General features: G+C 38.0%; 1 protein-coding gene across 2 annotated transcripts; it reads right to left on the bottom strand.

The window, feature by feature from the left end:
* Nucleotides 1-310: 310 nt before the first annotated feature.
* On the bottom strand, nt 311-21,006 carry st3gal8 (ST3 beta-galactoside alpha-2,3-sialyltransferase 8). 2 transcript variants are annotated; one of them, XM_055050338.1, is made up of 10 exons: nt 20,917-20,979; nt 20,495-20,654; nt 9,273-9,608; nt 7,948-8,074; nt 7,319-7,457; nt 6,336-6,529; nt 6,073-6,252; nt 5,101-5,146; nt 4,757-4,876; nt 311-3,771 (listed from the first exon to the last, which is right to left on the bottom strand). In XM_055050338.1, the coding sequence occupies exons 3-10, from the start codon at nt 9,421-9,423 to the stop codon at nt 3,604-3,606; spliced, it is 1,125 nt and encodes a 374-aa protein (XP_054906313.1). In that variant the 5' UTR covers nt 9,424-9,608; nt 20,495-20,654; nt 20,917-20,979; the 3' UTR covers nt 311-3,603. The 2 variants fall into 2 exon arrangements, with proteins under 2 accessions (XP_054906313.1, XP_054906314.1); XM_055050339.1 differs by lacking the exon at nt 20,495-20,654 and having other exon boundaries at nt 20,917-21,006.
* Nucleotides 21,007-22,099: the final 1,093 nt, after the last annotated feature.

Genomic DNA, 22,099 nt, shown 5'->3' on the forward strand with positions numbered 1-22,099 from the left:
TTTGGAGAGCACTGTACGCCGCGATCGGTCCTGAAATGCTTGACAGAATGTTGAGACATCTTGCATAACAATAGTGTGAATTATAAATATACTTTATGATCTCCTTTTGATCATTAGAAAAGAAAAGCTGTTACTTTATTTGTACAAAAATGTTCTTGTAAAATCACCAGGAAGAAACTTTTCAAACTGCTTTGTTCACAGTTCCTTAGTTTACCAGTTTTAAGTTAAAGTCTTATTAAAGTTGAAGCTTAAATGTTCAACCGTGAATATAATTTACCAATAAAAAAGAACAAAAGAATGCAAAAAAAGAACAGGTTTTTACAGGTTATATTAACTCAGCATTATTTTAGGCGGAAAAAAAAATCTGAAAATATTTCGATAAACATTCAAATATAATGGTATAAAGCACACCGTAAAAACAGCAATGAAACTATATAAAATAACAAAACCAGTTTCATTTTGGTTTTATTTGTTTTTATTTAGGTCAAAGTGATGGTGGGTACATGTTTTATGCGGTTTTGGCTGAACACGGTGCTCAGTTTGGCATCTAGATCTTGCTGATCGTAAAACTGGTATGTGACTGAAAACCCAACACTGACCATTTCAGTCTGAACAGAAAGCCTAATTAAAGCTGAACACACATAATCAGATCCTTTGGACTAAATCCATGCATTATGTATGGACTTTTATGAAAGAAAAAAAGATAATTAAAAGATGTCCCATTATTTAAATACAACTCCTCACTCCCAGAATGCAGCGAGGAGCAAAAATTTGGACTCAAAGGCACAAAAACACTATAACAGGGTATATCTGTTTGAAACAACTTGACATATTGGCAGTAAAGACATCATCCAGATGTTAAGTAATACTCAGGCCTGCTGCTCTGTCATTAACTGTCTGAAAACTGCCAGAATAGCTCGTTTCCCACTTTATTGGCTGCAATTTCCTGCAACAAAGCAAAGTGTTAAAGTGAAGGGAAATATTAAAAAAACCAGCAGATGTTTCTGATTAAACTGAGAATTCAGGCAGTTTTGGGAATGAAAAAACCAAACAATGAATGAACTGGTAAAAGTGACAGAGCAACAGCTTACAGATGAATATCCAGCATTATGATGATTTCTGAGTTTTCCATCTGCTTCGAATAAAATAATTAAAATCATGGCAGCATATTTCTGTAGTTTTAAAGAGGATAATGACTAAAGACCGCAAGCTGTCTCTTTGGGTGAACTTTCAATGCTTTCAAGTTTGCTACAAAAGTCATGTTCTCAAGGAGAACAATGTTGTATGAAGCAGATGGAGCATCTCAGCCAGCTTAAGTCTCAGGGCAGTTTCACACATTGGTGTTTGGATTTAAATCTCAACATTCTCAATAAAGCAATAGTAAAAAATAAACATTCAAAGATTCAAAACTCAATTACACTTAAGATGAGCCTGCAAAGGATCTGTTTGCCTGTAATTAAATTGTAGCAAATGATTTTACTTAGTCTTATTAACAAAGAATGAATAAAGTTCCATTTTATTTTCTAAAACATCAAAAATGTATTGCTTAATCACAGAGTTTAAAATGCAATTTTCCATTGCAGCTTTGAATTATAGGTCTTTTTTACAAAACACAATTAGATTTATATTAATGTGCACATGCAACCTAATTTCTAATCCTCCAACACTGTTAGTTGGCCTTTGACCACAAGTCATTTTCAATAGGACTAAAAAACAGCAACAACAAAAAAGCTGTTGAATGCAGATATATTGGCACTGAGGGGAATCTAACCATGATTATAGTGTAAACCAAGACACAAACATTCAGTTGATTATTTAAGACAGTCAGCATCAGATTATTTTTTTGTACATTCACAGTGGAGGCGCAGCAGCTGTCATTGCCGCCTGCTGAACTGGTCGGTGCCTCTTTAGAGAGTCTTTTGGTTGAACCCCAAATTGTTCTCAATTTTAATGTCATCCATCGAGTGCACATGTCATGTTACCGGTTAGGTTTTATTTAGAAAATCTTCATAATTATGTTGGTCTTCATGTTTGTTGCCATGATCAGGGAAGGATCATAAAGTTCAGTTCCAGGATTCCTCCACAAAACCCAACTTATGTGTTGCTATTATTCCATTTGTTCTTATCATGCAGTAGCAGTACAATATCGTTTTATGTCCTATTAAATAAAAGGCATCTGTCACACTGTGGCATTGCTTTTGCTGATTGTGACCAACTAGAAGACAATATCCCGTTAAAAATAAACAGAAACCCTGCAAGGTGTTTAAATTATTTAAACTCAAACTGTTAGCTAAACATAGGCTCATCTGGTTTTCTGTGGCCAAAAACAAGGCTGAGTTTATAGCAAAATAAAAGAAAACCAGATGCCGACTCCATTTTCCTTCCAGTCATAATTCTACAGAAAAGGACGGTTTTAAAGGACCTTAAAAAGGAAGGATTATAAATGATACAATCCTTGAAGTATTCTCACAGAGGCAAACATTCATTGGCACCCATGGTAAAGGTGAGTAAAAATCTTTCAAATAAATTAATGTTTCATTCTGGCAGCAAAATATCATATGGTTATGGGAACTAACAGTGTAATGGGACACTTTTCCCCTCGCAGTCTGACCTGACATTTACCATGCTCCTCCTAAACATGCCAAGACCACGGGAGGTTTAAGAAAAACTAGTTTAAATTGCCACATTAATTCATTAATATGGGCATAACTGACACAAATGTAAACAAGTTACGTTAGCTAAACTGCTTGAATTAATTGGAACTGTCTGCTTTGGACAGATGAGATAAAGAGAAGAGCACTTCAATTAAACTTTTAGATATGGTAAAGGATGTGATTCTACTCTTTAATTAAAAAGGGTTTGTACAAAATAGTCACAGCTGGGTTGATTTTGTTAAAATGAGTTATTTTTTACTTGGATTCTCACCCCCAGGGTGAATACATAAATAAGGTCTCAAATAAAAAAAGTTAGATTTTTCTAAATTTTCCAACTGAGATCACATTGCTGCAGTCAAAGATTAATTTATTTCATGATTTTTACACATTCAAACAAGAGGTGCCAACACATCTATCCATGTTTGTGTGTGGTTAATGAGCAAACCCATCATCTTACCATTACCCAACCATTCCTCCTCATTAAAAAGGTGCTTTTAATTAAAAAAAGAAAGCGGTTACCCCTTTGTAGTGTCTAAAGAATCCGATACAAAAGTTACCTTACAAAAAATTGGTGGTTGATTCCCATTCAGAGCAAAATGCACGGTGGCCAATGGCATCAGTCACCAATGACAGGACAGTCAGTAATGGGATCAAAAAACGGTTGATCGTTCAAAATGAACATCTTTGAAGCAGCAGAAGTCTGTAAGTACATCTTTGCTGCCCAGCAGGTTTGTTGTGTTTAGTCAATTCACTTTTATGCTTAGTGACTGAAAATAGGCAAAACAGCAACCAACAGGAAGCAGCTGAAGGCAAAGTGGTATCAGAAAAGATTAAAAAAAAAGCTATCTAATCACTGTCCAATTATTCCTATGTTGGAAAAAAAAATGCAGCACACATCTGACTCAGATTTGGTTGTTCAGTACGAGATCCTTCAGTCTTTATGTGAGCCTCACAGGTAGAGCTTGATCTTGCCCTCCTGGTCGAGTCTGTGGATGACCTCTGTCTCAAAATCAGCACTGTGAACACCAGTCTTTCTGAAGGCTCCAGCATAGCGGTTCTCCTCCCAGTAGTGATGCCAGTTCCCCTCCTTATCAGCACCATAACCAAACACAGACACCTGAAAACAGACAAAGTGCATCATTATTGTTCAACATCTGGGTGCCTGAGAAACAAGTGCATGCCAAGAAATAAATTAATTACAAAATAAATAAGTTTTCTGAAATAATTTAGATCGACATTTGTGCTATGTTTTGGTGGCACATGGCAATTGTAAATATTACTAAAATGTTATTTTTTTTTTCAGTTAATTAAAACTTGACTATATTGATTCATTACATAGCAAACTGATGAATCTCAGAAAATATAAAGACTGAGAAAATACAGATTCCTAATTCACAAATGTAGGTCTGCTGAAAAGTTTTTTAATAGCGCCTTACGCAAAAACTATTGCTTCAACGCAACATGGCATTGAGAGGATCATTTGTTGCCCCTCAGTTAGTGCGTGTTGTTAGCAGGCTGATTTATGTTCTAAAATACAACATACCTTTACATTTCTGCATTAAAACTTTTACATGTCTTCTGTAAAACCCAGATTAAAAAAAGTGTTATTAGCGTTGAGCAGAAGCTAAAATAATCACAAAACAACAAACAAATCTAATGTATCATTGTGTATTGAGTCACCGTAAAATCTGGGTTTCATTTTTTTTTTTTTTTTTATAAATTACTGCAAAGGAGAAACATGTGAATGTTATTCACATTTACTGAGCTGCACCTGTTCCATACTGAAACCTCAGGAGGAACAAAATCATTTCTAAGCAATCAATTTCAAATGTATTTTATTCTGTGTAATGCAGGAGGTCTAAGCAGAAATTACTTGCCAAGTTTCTTCCCAAAATTTGGTATTTTAACAAATTTCTAAATGGGGTGAAGAAAGGAAAACACAAAAACAACTCGGTTTTAAGCATCTCACACCAACTGAAAAATTTTGTGGTTTATCAGAGAAAAGGTTGGGCTTTGATTTGACTGATATAAAATATAATCTGAACAAAAACCAGCAATTATATTTGAAATTAAGTAAACGCATAGCTATGCTTTCTTCCTACCTGGTCACAAGTGTGCAGAGCAAAGATGATTGCCAGCATCCCGGTGGACGGATAGCGACCGTGGTGCTCTGTCCAGAAATCATGGACATACTTAAAGAAGACTGGATTCACCACCAGAACCTATGTAAACACAGGGTTTCAATGATAAGAACTGACTGGCCAAGAAAAAACAAACAAAAAAACTAGATAAACTAATTATTTCTTCACTGTTGCCCTTTGCAGCAGTGAAGACAAGAGCAGTTTTTGTAAATGTATATTGAACTGAACTGTGGCATCAAGCATGGTATTGATGCAACAGTTAAAAAAAAAAAATCAATAAATAAATCAGAAATGTGTTCAAGTACCTTGTCTTTATCAGCACCCACTCGGTCTTTGACCCTCATGTAAGTCCTGAAACACAATTAGCGGTTGAGTGTAACTTTCATCATTTCGTCAAAATGATGAAAGTTGCTTTCATCATTTTGCATTTATGGATCTAAATGTTTAAAATCAAATGAATAATTCTGGTCAGAAATTTACATGCACTCATCCTGGTCATGAAAAACAATGTGTGGGAGTTTCAAATAATTTTAATATTTATTTATTTTATTCGATAAAAACTCTTCCATACTTCGTGTGCTACAACTTAATTCCTTAAATACGGAAGAGAGCTTTAAACAAAATTTTATCAAGCTTTTAAAGCTCAAATGAAGGCCAGAATTAAGAGCAAAATCTCTTAGTTATTGTGCATACAAGGCATGTGGCAGACCAAGATTTCAGAAATATCCTTTAATCAACACTGAAAAAAATAGCATGGGTTTTACAGACATTTATACCAGACAAGTAGGAGAGCTAAAAGGAAATCAAGGGGCATTACATTACATATAGTGCATAATAATGAATTAACAAAGACAAATACAAAAATAGTTTATAGTAGAAATATTATGGCCATGATACTTTGTGCTATATGTTTTACTGCAGTAGACTATGCTGTTCTACAATTACAATTTATATCACCGTGCCATTAGTCCACAGAATGTTGTTTAAAGTAAAAATAGAATAACTATGAGCAGTTTTGTACTTTGACTGATGACTTGACAGCTGTTCATCGAAATCCTCCACAAGGAAGGCGTCAATCAACCGAGAGGATAAACTGTAAAACCTTTAGTAACCCAATATTTCTGTAATAAGAATAGATTCTCACTTTTTAATGTTCCAATTTTACTAGAAACTTAATTTGAGATTTTGTTTAGCTGCAAGCTATAAATCAAACTGAACAAAAGTAAAAGTTGGAAAATTATAATTCAAACTTAAAAAATGTTATGTAAATGTCTTACATTTTGATATGGCCGGTTGACAATGCACTGGTCAGCCACTCCAGGTCCCTCAGCTTGAATGGCAACAGGACGAGGTTGACTCCATGTTCCACATCCACAGCACTCTCTGGATACAGGAAGTGATGCGTCGTCCTGTTCCCAACGTCCTTCTCAAAACCTCGAGTCACTGCCTTGTTCATTCTAAGCAGGAAACAGAAGGAAGACTAATCAGAACCAAGGCCGTATATTTACATTTATCTGTGGGCAACCTTGGCCATACAAACCGAATTATGAAGTTGTGCGAGTCGATTAATTTGCCGTGCCCGGACCTCCGCAGGTTGCCCGAGTTGCCAACAACTGCACATTTACGGCAACGTGTGGGGACTGGCCTGGTGTCCACAGTGGGCGGGGAAATGACCTGGAACATTTTTGCCATCACTTCCTCTAAAGACTGGTCATTACCAGACTTCTGAAGACCCTGCAGAAAAAAGGACAACTGTAGTAACTAATTTAGGACCAGAAAGTAGAAATATAGACTGCTGCAAGAAAACCTCCAGTTGAATGTAATACAAGGAAAAAAAAATTATACTGTAAAGACTTTTTGTGGAGAACCCCTTCCAGTTATGGTTCTGCTACAGACTGCATTCTGGAAACCTGAGTGATGATGTTAGCAGCTTTGGTACTACCCCTCCTCCTTTTAATCTACTAATGGTATCTGCAGCAAGACTTAATCTATAAATGCAGGAAAAAGACTGAAAACATTTGTCTCCATTAACGCACTGCAGATAACAGCTTCCATAACAGGAACATTTTTAGGACTGCTTTAGATTTTTACAAAATGTTATCCACCGTTATTGCATTTACTTTTCTTTTATAATACCAGCCTGTCATTTTTTTTTTGCACACTGCATTCTAAGATAAATTAGACTGTTGTTGCTCTTCATCCACATTCACATACTGGAAGCAGCTGCATGAAATCTGACTTTCCATATTATTCAAACAGTTCATATTTGAAGAATTTTGTGAGTTGCTTAATCTGTGTATTTGAGAAAATGGTAATTCTACAGCTATGATGAAACAAATAGAGTTATCCAGCCGATACACAACAAGCTTGTTATTTTAATGATGATGCATCCACAGGATAAACTAGAAGGCATACTGAACAAAACAGAAAACTGTTGCGTTTGTTTGGTCAAACCTCAGAAATGCAAATTAATTCATGAAACATTAACTCAGAATAGCAACATCAACTAGAATTTCTCCTCACCAGCCACCATGCAAGTGCATCAGGGTCAAACTTGTTGTTCTTGGCATGTAGGATAGGTTGCTGTTCAGGGTTGTAGCGTCTGCTGAACCAGCTAGACATGTTGGTGTCTGAAATACAACCATCTGAGCAACTGCATGGCCTGAGAGAGGACGACAAAGAGAGTCATGCAGGAACTGACAGAGAATTAAAGGACACACAGCGTCTACAAAAAGACCTGTCATACTTCCTCAGGGAAGTATTTTGGTCATCATAGAAGTTATTACGATAAACAATAATATTGCTCCTTGGAGACATTTTTCAGGTAATGTGGTGGGAATGGCATAATAATGCAAGTACATCCTCCTAATGATCAGTAAACATTCATTTCTAATGAACATTTAAAACAGAAAAACATGCTACATAAAAAAATAAAACAAAACAACTTCAACAAATAAAATTATGAAGTTGGTAAGCAAAACAGGGCTTTCTAGAGACCAAAGAAGACCAAATGTAGCATTTTATCATCCAGTTTTTGGAAGAAAGAGAGACAAAAAAAGAAAAACAAATTAGGCAAATGGAAATCATTGAGCTAGTTTTCATTTATCATGAGATTAATTGATTTAATGCGACATGCTGAGCTACAAAATTACTTCTCTTCAGGGTGCTTCTTGATTTTCTTCTTCTCCTCCTCTTCTTTTCCATCAGTCTGTCGGGAAATGGTACTGGGAGGAAGAGGGGGATGAGACAGGACAGCAGGGGCCACTGTTGGTTCAACCACTGCAAGCAAACAAGTTTGAAAATAAAAAAGATGCATAATGGTAACTCTCTGATTTACATCTCAGTGAAAAAGAGATGTAAATCTCTATTTACAAGCAAGCTGAGAAAAACAGACTATGAACATCTGAGCTTCCTGTCTTATCCCAGTGTATTGTGCTTATGAAATCTGACCTGGACCAGTTATGATAAAGAGCATTTACAGCTTCTCATCCTAAGACATCAATAATTCACACAGCATTCAGTCTTCCATAGCTTTTCCTCCTCACCAGAGTCTGGGCTGTATGACTCTTGAATGTGGACCTTCTTGGTCCTCTTATTTATAAAAGGATGCCAGACCCATTTCAACACTTTACTCGGCACATCTGTCCAGTTACTTGTAACTTACTACATTTAGGCATCCAGACTCTGGGTTTTAACTGAACATCAGAAGGGAGAATATCCACTGGGATTTTCATGAATAACCATCTAGCTGGTTGACACAGAATGGCAAATTCTCCAATTTAATCTAGGTTCATACTGCTCCTGATGTCTTCCTTTTCCATAAAGAATAGGAAAAAATTCCTAAATTTATTAGGAAGAACAATGACTACACACCATCTACAAAAGCCAGAAACAGCAGCAAAGATTTTAAACTACCTGCTAACCTTCTAATCCAATCTAACTTGGTATCTACTGGACAGTGGACACATTTTCAGAAGATACCAAAAAAAAAAAAAAAAAAATCACAACTCTTTAAAACCCAGAAGTATTGACAGAAGCATATTCTTCATTCTGATGACCAGATATGACCTCCAGTTTTAGTGCCCATTCCCTGAACTGCTACCACACGTCTCCCCACATATATTACTACAATTCTGCTCTATAACCACATAACTTTTGAAACTTCCTCAACTGGTCACGTTCTTGCACAAATGACTCTAGTATTGTGGAAACAGGAAATGCTACTGTTGAACCATTGCCTTAAAATATGTAAGAGCAATGGTTCAACATTAAAATATACCGCTACGGTGGGATGAAAAAGACTCACACCCAGATACTAAGTCATGATGGGGACTTCTAAGGTAAGACTTCTAATAACATAACGCTTCAAGTAAAAGTTAACTTATATAACCATGGCAAAATCTTTCATATTACATTTTATACAGAGAGCACAACTGATATTGTTACTGTTCCAGAGACTCATTTGTACAGTTCTTACCAGTGTCCCTGCTGGAGGCTGTGGCTCTGCTGTTGAGTTGGGATATTGACAATGGCAGGATCTGTTTCCTATGGATGCTCTGGCTTGCCAGCATCAGGAGGAGAACAGCAGCAATTGCCACGACGACGTAAAGCTTCCTCCTAACCAACATGACCGGACGGACGATGGGGTTGTGATAGCAGGAGGAAGGAAGTGTTGGTGAGCTGATAATCGTTTAGCTATGTCAGCATAGTCGTTGTCATCTGGACATTTTGCTCTTTACAGTCGTCTCTCCTCTCTCTTTTATTTCCATTAAGCTTGAGTCCAGTGCTGCTTTCTACACAGTGGGTACAGGATCTGTTGCAGACAGAAAGCCAAAAATATTAACATAATCTTCAAATTATATTTGGCCAAAACTTTGGTTAGCTATTGGACTGCCGCAGTTAAACATCAGTAGCTTAGGAACTCTTGTCTTTAGATGAGTCACTAACATTTAACATGTCTCATTTCATGAGACATGTTGGAAACTGTCTGTGGCAGTTTCCAACATGCCAAAGAGACAGGCCACCATCTGTATCACTTCCAAGTAATTTCATCAGTGCGACTATCCAATAGGCTGAATATATTATTGGCAAAGTGTAAATTCCTTGTAAAACATATTGTATTCCCAACAGCTCTTTCTAATATTAATGAGGCAGATTTTTATTCAGACGCCCAGTATATTTGCAGCATATTGCGTGAGCCAAATGTTGTCCAAATCACGTAGCTAATTTTCCACAAGCTATGTTCACAAAACACATCCCTTATATGGACTTCAGGAAGGTATTTATAAATATATTAAAAATAAAGAATGGTCAAACATCAGAAATTACAGGATGAACTCATATTCAAACATTTCTCACTAACATTTCTGCCAACTTGGACCATTTTTAATGACTCAAATTATGAAGAAGAAAAAGAAGACTACCCAATAAAAACACAATTAATAAAATTCTTTTTACTATGATCTCAAGCATTAATTTGTAAAACATTAACTACTTGTCAAATCCACCATGAGCTCAATCAGCTAGCAAAACTTGTACAATATTCAAAATGATTTAATAAAAACCCAAGATAGTAATTCAAAAGACAAGTTTGTAACATTGCATAAAATAACATGTTCCACAATGTTAAACTAGAAAACGCATGGAAAGTTAAAGTTCTTGATCTTTAGAGAACAATGGAGTCACTAACTCCCACGCCTCCTTTTCCTGTACATCACCTCCGCTCTGCTCCAGCAGGAATGTTTCCCTGCAGACAAACGTGGTCTGTGAATACCAATCAGATCTGGATTGGTTTCAGCTACTCCTGTTTCAGCTTCCACTCTGCCGTTAACTTGAGTGTGCCTCTAACTGTTATGTTCACGAGAGTTTACATTTGTGAAATTTAATCCTTCAAAAGTTTTAAAAGCTTCGTCTGCAACTTTAGCTCTCGAAAGGTTAAATTGATTATTTATGATTAAGATACATGCACTAAGTAATAGTGACAAAATTAAAAAGAGAAGAAAAGCCACTTCCCATCCTAAAGTACTGATGGTAGTACTGATTGCCCAGCGTCTCCACCCTAAGCCACAATGGCCATCATTTATTTAAACGAGAACTTCAAGTCAGAACACATAATGGTAAACACACAACCACAGTGATGTTTGTTAAAGCTTCCCATTTCCACTCTAATTGGTAAATTTAGAACTTCTTAATCACCGCCATCAGGCACTAACTGATTCCTGTTTTAGATTAACCTTTAACTGATTCAGCTCTGTCCACTCTGTTGTTTCATGAGACTTATTTTTTTATATATATACCTACATGTTAACCAGCTTTCAGACCTTCAAAACAATATAATGCAAGGTTCTTAGCAGTAATTGATGGATGAAAATTAACAGGAAAAAAGGTCATATCTCTGAGCTTGACATTTTTCATACAGAGTGCCAACAAACTACTGAAATTATTTTTTTTTCTCCAAAGAAAGCTTACTTAAATATTTTTGTAATGACAAAGGGGGTGATAGTAAATACTCAACAGAAAGATTAGTTTTTTCTTCCCTGAAGAAGCAATAATAAGTCACAATTTAGAGTAGAATAAATTCCTTCTGGAAGGGCTACTTACTTTACTGTGCAAAGTGCTGCACAGTTTTGTCCAAGCATAATGTCTAGACTGCTCAGCAAAAAACAAAGGGAACAAATTGAAAAAAAAATAAAAAGTCAACAAAATAATGGAGAGCTATGCAGTTCCACAGCCATCTAAAGGTAATTTCAAACTCTGTATTGGAAATTCAGGAATATGTCTGGCATTTTAAAAGCTAAAGCTAAGGTTAACATTTTAATACCTTATATAAATGGTAATGCTCAAGGACTTATACATTCAGCAGTTTTAATCAGGCCAATCATTGACTTTGGTTGGGATCAAGTTAGACAAAGTTCATATCATGATTCTTTATTTATGGCAGAACTGAAATTTCAAAGGTCTTTGCAATGGTACGTAAGCCCCGTCCTGCTAAAAGCAGAACTTGAATATGCAGCCCAACAGTCCAATCATGTGATCTCATTCCAGTTGTCTTTACCTTAATCTGCTGCCTAAGCAGATCCCTTAAAGACAAGAGGCATGTAACTCCATATCCTGCAGCAACAACTCAACTTTTCCTTGCAGAGAGCTTTCACAGCAATTGGTTAGACAACCAAGTTCCTCTCAAAGTAGAAAACACATGTATTTAGAAGCCTGTAAAAGCCCCACCAATCAGAAAGAAGAGGGGCGTCATAATGACCATCAGCTGAGTCAGAGTCTGTATGTTATTTTAGAATTAGTGGGGCTAACATGGAGGAGAGTGGGAGGTCTCTTGGTTTCCTGTGTTGAGAAACCACAGCTACAGTAATCCTTGTTTCTTCTTTTCTTGTTGCATGGCCTTCAAGTTTGGTTTTCATGTGCGAACAGAAAGCAGCTGCTCCTATGGCCTCAAGTTATCAACTGGAAAACAGCAGCAGCACATTAGGAAGAGTGGTGTCACTTATCAGATGAAGATTCAAAAGTCCTTTACTTAATTTGGTCTGTGGTAAACAAACAAACACGTACCATTTATGTGAAGAAACAAGAGGGAGTTACACATTTTTCACTGGATTTATTTAATTATTGTTTTATTTATCATTTAAAAACATTTATGCCGCCAGTGGAACATGTATGAAAAGTACCCTTTTTAAAGGGTTGCATCCTTCACTACTAGAAACTCTAAAACCCTAAAAACTCTGGGATTCCAAAAGAAAACCTCAGCAGCACAGCACACCAACATACCGAAAGCACTGCAGGGGAAAAACTAGCAGTTAAAAAAAAAGGTATGCAAAGAGACTTTAAGATATTCTAATGGATTTTTACTCATCTGCCAATTAAGAAAGGTTCTCAGTTGCTAAACTTAGTTACAAATTAAAATAAAAAATATTCTTATTTTGAGTAGTCTGACGTGCTATAACAACAGTATCTCATTAAGACAATGTTTTCCTTAAGCAGGGAAAAAGCTAAGCTCCACTTTTTCCACCAACGGAAATGTGATTTTTTTTCCTGTGCTTAAGGCAATTACTAAAGTTAGCTGATAGCACTGACCTTTAATGAAAGAGAGAGCACAGAGGCCAAAAAATAAATGCAGAACGAGATTTTTTTCCATTCCTGTGTGACACTAACCAGGTTAAATTGTCCTACAGTCAGAATGTAAGCAAGTTCCTTTGGAAGTGAGTGAACACTTGATGAATGAAGAATAAAATAAAAATAAAATCAAATTTTTGGTTCAACAAAAAAAAAAAAAAAAGAAGAAAAGACTGATTACTGTTAGTGACTTTAAACTGCTTAGAAAAATGGCACTGAGCGTGAATGACGCAATGGAAACAAGCAAGACCATGTGTTGTGATAAACTTTAAACATGTTATCTCACACACCAGAAACATGACACTTTTAACAGTTGGTGTTAAAGCTTGTGTGAGAATCACAAGCGATTTTATGAAAAAGCGGTGCTCTCACAGGTAAAACCCGAGGGGGTGGCGTTTGCATCTACACGAAGAACAGCTGGTGTAACAACGCTTCCAGGGTCTCCAGTCACTGCTCTATAGACATTGAACTCCTGACTGTGAGATGTCGACACTTTTATCTGCCACGTGAATTCACCAGTGTCACCATTGTTGCTGTTTACATCCCACCCAGCGCCAACACAAAGCAAGCCCTCAGTGTTCTCTACAACAACATCACGGACATGCAAGCCACACAACCGGAAGGTGTTTTTATTGTTGCTGGCGACTTCAACCAGGCCAACATGAAGACCGTGCTTCCAAACTTTCACCAACATGTGGACTTTGCTACTAGAGGGGAGAACACTCTGGACCTTGTCTACACCAACATAAAGAAGGCCTACAGAGCAGCCCTCCGCCCCCACCTGGGCTCCTCAGACCATCTCTCTGTCATGCTAATTCCTGCATACCAGCCCCGGCTCATCAGAGAGAGACCTGCAGTGAAGAAGGTGAGAGTATGGCCTGAGGGCGCCATGTCTGCACTGCAGGACTGTTTTGAGTGCACTGAATGGGGCATCTTCAAGGAAGCAGCAACAGACAACCAGCGCACCAACTTGGAGGAGTACACTGCATCTGTAATCGACTATATCAGTTGGTGCATGGAAAAAGAGACAGCAACAAAAACAATAGTCACTCGGGCAAACCAGAAACCTTGGATGACCAAGGAGGTGGGAACGAAGCTGAGAGAACGCAATGCTGCTTTCAGATCTGGTGATGCTGCGGCTCTCAGGTCTGCGAGGGTCAACCTGAACCGGGCCATCAGAGACGCTAAGCGAGCCCACAGCCGGAAAATCCAGGGTCTCTTCCAGGACTCCAACAACACCAGGAAACTGTGGCAGGGCATCCAGTCTATCACAGACTACAAACCCACACCCCCATCCTGCCAGACCGACACTGGCTTCCTCAACGAGCTCAACAACTTCTTCGGAAGATTTGAGGAGCTGAACAACAACCCTGCGAGGAAAGCGACGCCACACCCCGATGAACAGGCGCTCAGACTAGAAATCAGCAGTGCGGAAGGTTCTGAGGAAGGTCAACGCGCGGAAAGCTGCAGGTCCGGACAACATTCCAGGTCTGCTAATCAAGGAATGCTCGGACCAGCTGGCCCACGTGCTCACGGACATCTTCAACACGTCTCTGGACCAGGCTGTCGTCCCACGGTGCTTCAAGTCTGCCACTGTCGTTCCGGTTCCGAAGTCAACCACCATCACATGCCTTAACGACTTCCGCCCCGTCGCACTGACATCCACCATCATTAAGTGCTTCGAAAGACTTGTTAAGGACCACATCATCTCCACGCTCCCCCCATCACATGACCCTTTCCAGTTTGCATACCAGTCCAAGCGCAGTGCTGAGGATGCAGTCTCCACTGCTCTCCACCTGAGCCTGGAGCATCTGGAGGAGAAGAACACCCACGTGCGGATGCTGTTCCTGGACTTCAGCTCAGCGTTCAACACCATCATCCCCCAAGACCTGGTGGGCAAACTGGGCCCCTTAGGAATTAACACCCCCCTCTGCAACTGGCTACTGGACTTCCTCACTGACAGAACCCAGGCTGTCAGAATGGAGAACAACACCTCCGATGTCATCACCCTGAACACCAGCACCCCTCGGGGCTGTGTCCTGAGCCCCCTGCTGTTCACCCTGATGACCCACGACTGCCGTCCACACTTCAGATCCAACCACATCCTGAAGTACGCGGACGACACCACAGTGGTGGGCCTCATCCGGGACAACAACGAGACGGCCTATAGGGAGGAGGTGCGGCATCTGGTGGACTGGTGCAGAGGAAACAACCTGATCCTGAATGTCAACAAGACCAAGGAGATCATCATAGACTTCAGGAAATCCAGACCCACCCACACACCACTCCTCATCAAGGACTCAGCAGTGGAGGTCGTCAGCAGCACCAAGTTCCTGGGGGTGCACATCAACGACAACCTCAGCTGGTCTCCCCACATCTCCTCACTGGTGAAGAAGATCACCAGATCCTCTCCGACCCCACCCACCCCAACCATGGACTGTTTTCCCCCCTGGCGTCTGGAAGAAGGTTCCGCAGCATCTTGTGCAGAACAACCAGACTACTGAACAGTTTCTTCCCCCGGGCCATCAGACTGCTTAACGCCACATAACACCCCTCCACACACTCACAAACCAAATGACCCCCCCATGGACATGGTCAATACATGCACTTTAGTTTAGTTTTTTTCACAACACTGAACCTGTGTATTCTATGGCACTTGTATTGTATTTATTTATTATTGGGTAGTATAAGGTTTTAGCTCTGCTACACTGGTAGCCAAGTAACGACATTTCGTTGTCAAGATTCACCTTGTGTTTTTTTTGTACAATGACAATAAAGGAAGTCTAAGTCTAAGTCTAAGTCTAAAAAGCAGCAATATCTGTTTAATTACCTTTTCAGAAAAACAAAACATGCTTACTTGGTCATATTAAGCTCTGTACAGCCTCTCCCGACATAAACAAATTCCTAACCTTTCCAATGGTGCTTTAGAAGCCAGGCATCAGACAGATAAAAGCCTAAGAAAGCAGAAACCTCCAGCTAAAAATAATACCTCCTAAAGAGGAAGAACGTTATTTGCCTATTTCTGGTTACATTTGGGACACATAGATCCCTATTGGTATCTGGAGTGTGCTCAAAAGTTTATATATGCACTTATTGAGATCATTAGCCATTTATTTAAAGCATTGTCTAAGCTACAATTGGATTTTCATTTGCATTGCAGGTTTCTTGGGAACAGTCTGGACAATGCAAAAGTATAATAATCTCAAAAGCAAATGAAATCTAGTTTTGAAATAAAAAATAAAAATAAAAAAGGCTAACCAACTTCCAAAATGCCTCCCAACCTCCATCACAAAGATGATAGTTGGACTACATAAAAATAAAGTAAAATTTAAAAAAAAAGCTAACCAAATCAATATCTAAAATTTATCTCGAATGATGCAATAAGCTTGCTAATGTGCATAAAAAGCATGTGGTACTGTTGCAATTTGTTCAGAAACCTTAACCTCAGATACTAATGGTGACATTGAGGTTCACCACAGGTTAGAGCTATATTTTGAATTTTGTCGAGGTGTGAATGAGAGAAAATCTACACCAAATCAAACATTCTGGATTTTGCTTTTAAGTTGTATTGGAATATTATTACTCCTAACCAAATGCATGTTCAAGTAAGATCGATAAAGGTCCAAAATTAATAGGATATTCAAGATGGTAATGAGTGTCTCTAAAAGTAAAACTAGAACGATAACATTTACAGTTGAAATTCATACCAAAAATGCTCCTTTAAATAACAGTATAAGGTGTTGCCTTTTTTTCTGTAAATAAAATCTTATTTCTATCTGACTGACCTTTTGTTGCCTTTCCGTCAGTTCAGACTTCTGAGGCTAATCTGTGGTTGTGGGCCAAAGAAATGACCCTGGTCGAAGTAGACAGTGAGTCTGAACAATCCGTTTCTGTAGTGAAGATTGAGAGTAAGGCCTCTATAATTACATCTCCCTACATACTGACTCAGATCACACAACCTGCCTCTCCAACTGTAATTACATTAAGTGTTTTCAGTGTCTTGTTTCAACCCCATGCATCAAACACAGGACCTTTAACTACATACTCAGAGAACTCACAGAACAATACTGCAGACTAAATTGTCTTTCCATGATACCAAGTACAATTGTTACCAAATCAAATATAGCAAGACTATGACACAGGGGGAAAAAAATTGGAAGGATTTATAGATGAGACCAAAAATGTCAAGTAAGTTGAAATAATCATTCTAGAATTTTTTAACAGTCAAGTTAAAAACTATTCAAGTGAAAGCGGAACAAATCTACAACTGTTCTAACCAAAGTTTCAAAGAAAAAGAAGAAGCATGACTGACAAAATACCCTCAATATTTTACATTTCAAAATAATGAGACTTCAATTGCCACAATTTATTTTATCCTTATTAACCACACTACAAAACAGAGTGTAAGCATCTGCAATCACAATCTCATCCTTCTCACAAAGTCTACAAAACAACACAGTTCATGCCTAACAGCAGGTTTCTGTCTCTGCTTTGTCAAACAGATTAATGATAAATTATGAAGACATGCACATCTTTTGTCACAGCTGTGAAATTTACACAAAATACATAAAAGGGGAAACACAAAAAAGGTTCCTTGGGATTCAATGTGATTACTTATTTAGATTTTTGTAAAACTGATGTGGAGGAAATCATCTTTCAGCACAATTGGTCTGACACAGATCTTTGGTTTTAGTTTTCAGTGCTGATGCAAATGATATCATTTTATAAGGCCTCTCTCACATGTTCTGCTTATTTGTTGTGCTTCTTCTAGCCAGAAGTCCCTGAAGTAGTAATCTTCTGCAATAGCTTCTTTAGGTTCTAGCTCACACAAAACTACTGTATGCACACCCAAGTTGTTCTGTAACATTTTTTTCTTGACAAAAAAAAAAAAAAAAAGCCAAACACTGTTCTTCTGACAAACATGCAGGACAAGTCATTGTTTTTTCTGTCTCTTCCTTTTTGTCATGTGCCTCAACTTTTAACATACCAGCAGAGAGTCTGAGATGTAGCTCTTGGATATTTTCCAGTTGCTCGGGGTGAACTCTCTGGGACATTCACTCCACTGCTGGCAGCTGGCTTGAATATTTTTAAACTTTTAGAATGACAGACTCCAAACATGATGTTCAGTTTTCACTCATTTTTTAGGCAGTGTGGGGTAGTTTTTGTTCAGTAACTACATGTGGGCTGTTAATTTAAATGTGCCTAATTTTATGACCAAAACATTTTTTAGATTAAGTCCTGATAAATGTCACACTTGAAATATGAACTTAATAATTATGTTTTAAATGATCAATACATAATTTGCTCACACTTTACACCACACTAATGATATTTTTATGTTTTATCATAAAGCAAATTGGGAAGTCATCACTTTATGATACAACCATCTACATAGACTTTCCTTTATTATTTTGCCTTTTATTTTTCATACAACTCAGTAAATGACTTGCAGATATTTAACTTTTATTTGGGTTTACATAGATATCATTCAATCCAAATCACTTCAGTTGGTTGCAAAATTTTCCACAAGCAGAAAATAGCAAAGGTTAGGATTTAGTCTGTCACCAAATATTTTGCCAGATGTCAACACAGAAAATTATGCCTAGAGAGGTTAAGATTTGGATAAGTGTCACCTTTATTTATAACTGATTCTCTGATTCTGTTTGGTAAATTTCTGTTTTCCATGTTCTTAGCCCATGAGGTATACTGGCAACTTCATGCAAATAATTAGGTCATTTCCAAACTCACACCAAATTCACATTCTGAGATTTTTAAGACCATGAACAAAACCTCTCTCCCTTTTTCTGTAGTTTCAACACTATTTGGAGTTGTTTCCATCAGCGCAAAACACTTGGAAAGCAATAAAAAGCTGAAAAGGGTGCAAAGAAAAGACTCCTGCTTTTTCCACCGAGACATCATCCCCTTTTAAAACCATGTCTAAAACTTTCCAGTGCTTCTTTTTGCCCTCCATTCAAGCACCTTTTGAAGTTACAGCCACAGGAAATGCAGCATCTCAATATTTTCTACTGGTATTCACTTGAAAGATTGCATTTGTGTTGCAGTTTTGGGTCCATCTGACCAATTGCATCTGATGGAAGCTACTCCACCGAACTATGTCCAGGAGTTGAGGGATTGTCACAGTGAAAACTTGATTCCATGTGTCAGATGCCATTTCTTGATCAAATATTTTGCATGTTGAATTTATTCTACATCGGGATTGACCATCTGTGCAAGAGTTTTTAAGTCACTGTATTTGAAGTTGATATGTCACAGCCACGTGACAAAAAGGCTTCTGAAGATTTGTGCCCGCTCAAGGAAGCAAAACTGAGTAGAGTCCAAGAAAAAGAAAGGGCCTTTTTTTTATAGAAGACCTTTCTCAAAATTGTATAAGAAAGATGGGGAGGAAATTCAAAGGCTAAGGGAGACTCTGGATGACATAAATCGGGGGATCCAACATAGCTTTGGTACATTGAACCAGAACTATGAGCCTCTTCAACAAAATTTTTAAAAAACTCCAGATATTGTAGAAAATGTAGATGCTTGTACTGCATTGATGACTGAGACATTTAACATTGTGTGCAAGCATTTAGAAAGTGGTATCATTTAAGAAAAAAAGAGGAAGCTGAAAAGGGATGGGCAAGAATCAGCATAATTATAAATTATTATAAAACCATTTCAGGGGACTCCTGAAATGTAGGAAAGGTGCCACTTCCTGATGTACAGGCTGCTTATCAGTTACTAGCTCTCATGTTTTCCAAGGGCGAGTAGTGGCAGCAATCAAATTAGTTAAAAGTTAAATCCATTATGGAAATAGTAGCTCGACATGACAAACTAAGATAGCCAAAATAGCTTTTAACGTCCAAGTAAAATATTTCTGACACCATCTACTTTAAAACTCTAAACACAGGGAAAGTGAATTTCTCAATAAAACCATCTGTCCTCCATTTCCACACACTTTATTGGGAGAATGGAATTCTGCAAAATGAATACTTTGATGCAACTGGCTGCATTTACTTGATAAATAACATGTCATTAATTGTCAATATAGAGTGACTGGATTTGAATCTCTCCCTGTATTTGAATTAAACTGAATTTCTTTCTTTTGGATATGAACTGGATCAGTTTATCTTTTATTTTCATCAAAATCCACTTTCAAGTGGAGAGGCGCTAAATAAACTGAATTCAATACTTGTTGCTGTCTTTTCTGTCACTTTTTGCTCCCACTTACCTCTCTGTTAAAAGGCTTAGATAAATCCTCCAACTCGTCAGAGGGTTAAAATGACAATCTTCTGCATAATTCTGTAGGTCACAACATTTCTGAGTCTAAACTTTTGTTAGTCGTTCTCACACCACACTTTCCTAAGGAGCTGAACTTTTGAATGTGGGCAAACTTTATAAAAAAAAAAAAAGAAATAAATTCTTGATGTACATCACCAAGTATTACATTTAAACATTTAAACTGAAATACGAACAGAAACAAAATTCGACAATTTTGTAATTTATTGGAATGCACCTGTATGTTAAATAGATCCCCTGGTTTTGAAAGACTGTCAGCAGTGAAATGCACCAAAAACGTACTTGAACAAGCAGCTGTTTTCCCAGGGGTAACTGTGAACTTGCTGCCACGACCCCGGATTTGACAGACAGTTGGTGAAGAAAGTGCAGACTAAGTCTCCAAAGTATTGTGTCCTCCTCCGCCCACTACTTTTCTTTCTTGTCGGTTTCACGCACTCCTTTCCTTTTGGTAACACAAATACACAAAACAACAACCAAATCCCACAAAGAGCAAGAAAACCATCAGGCACGAACCAAAACTTTGGATTAAAACAAATAATAAAGAAAAACTTGCTCGAAAGTTGCTCGCCTGACTCTCCACCACACTGCGACATATTCAACAAATAACAAACAAGCAGCTGAGTGCTTGTTTTTTTTTTAAGTCCAGCCAAACAGCCGGTAAGATTCTTGAAAACCTGTTTGGACACCTAGAATGAGAAACTTACATGTAGCGGCAACAGAAGTAGCGGTGCAGGCCACAGGGTTTTCACTTCGTCTCTTTGTGAAACCGTTGTGCGGATGGCATTATGATGCAGAGCAGAGGCTCCGCCCAAAGGGGAGGGGAGCTTATTTATGATCAGTGCGGTTATCAGTGCGCCTTGGGGTCCTTCCCCCAGTCCAAAAACAGTTTAGTGCGTTTCACTAAACCCTTTACTTTCCTCACTCTTGTGTTTTTATTTTGCTTACTGCTTATGCTGAGTGAGCAGTAGTTAGAGCTCCCATAAAAAGATTGTGCAGTTTGTGTGAACATTAGTCACAGTGCTAAACATATAGCAGTGTGTAAACACACTGAAAACTGACAAATTGTGGAGCAAAACCACAATTGGCAACAGCAAATCAAATTTCACAACCTATTCTGATGTTTGTTGTTCTTGATACTCTGTAACCTCTTGATAAGGTTGAAGGTCTGTTTTATAATTTAGGTTTTTCCTCAGAATGTCGATTCTGGTGCATAACACGCAGTGACAGTTTCTGTTAAGAGTGATAGCATGCCAAAGCAATTCCCAAGAAAAAAATGCATCATGTGCAAGTGAAACCTGTCCACAACTACACAGAAAGGACCTCCCAGAAGGTGGTTCGCCCAGGGCATCAAACAGCTAGGAGTGCCTCTCAGAACATGTATACACCAGAATCAGAGAACTTTTGTGAAACTCAAGCTCTTTGTGTATATTTTGGTTTATTGTCTGCTTCTGGATACTGCAAAGCACTGTAAAATCTTGGAAAAAAACATTAGTAGATACATGGTGACAGCTCTGGACACCAGAATATATCCTATAGTTTCTTGGGAAAGATCAAATTAGATTCTTCTTAAAATGTCCTAATCTTTTCTTGCTTCTAGAACATGCATATAAAACAGAGAAAGCTCTCAAAACATTTTCTTCCCCGATGTTGTCCATAGCAACTGGCAATTTGTATTGTACAGCATTAAATCATAAACAAATGCTGGCTATCCCCCCTCACCATTACTCCTCCCCCTGCCCTGAATGTTATATTAAGTTCAAATGAAGTTCATATCAAAATAAAACAAAAGTAGGGGAAATGTTTGACATGTTGAAGACTTTTTCTCAGCTCTGTTGTTGAATTAAAAGTCATTTTATATTCTGTTTTCATATTCCACCAGGTTAACAC

Source organism: Poeciliopsis prolifica, unplaced genomic scaffold (genome assembly GCF_027474105.1).
Source record: "Poeciliopsis prolifica strain line A6 unplaced genomic scaffold, Auburn_PproV2 SCAFFOLD030, whole genome shotgun sequence".
In the NCBI taxonomy this organism is placed as follows: domain Eukaryota; kingdom Metazoa; phylum Chordata; class Actinopteri; order Cyprinodontiformes; family Poeciliidae; genus Poeciliopsis; species Poeciliopsis prolifica.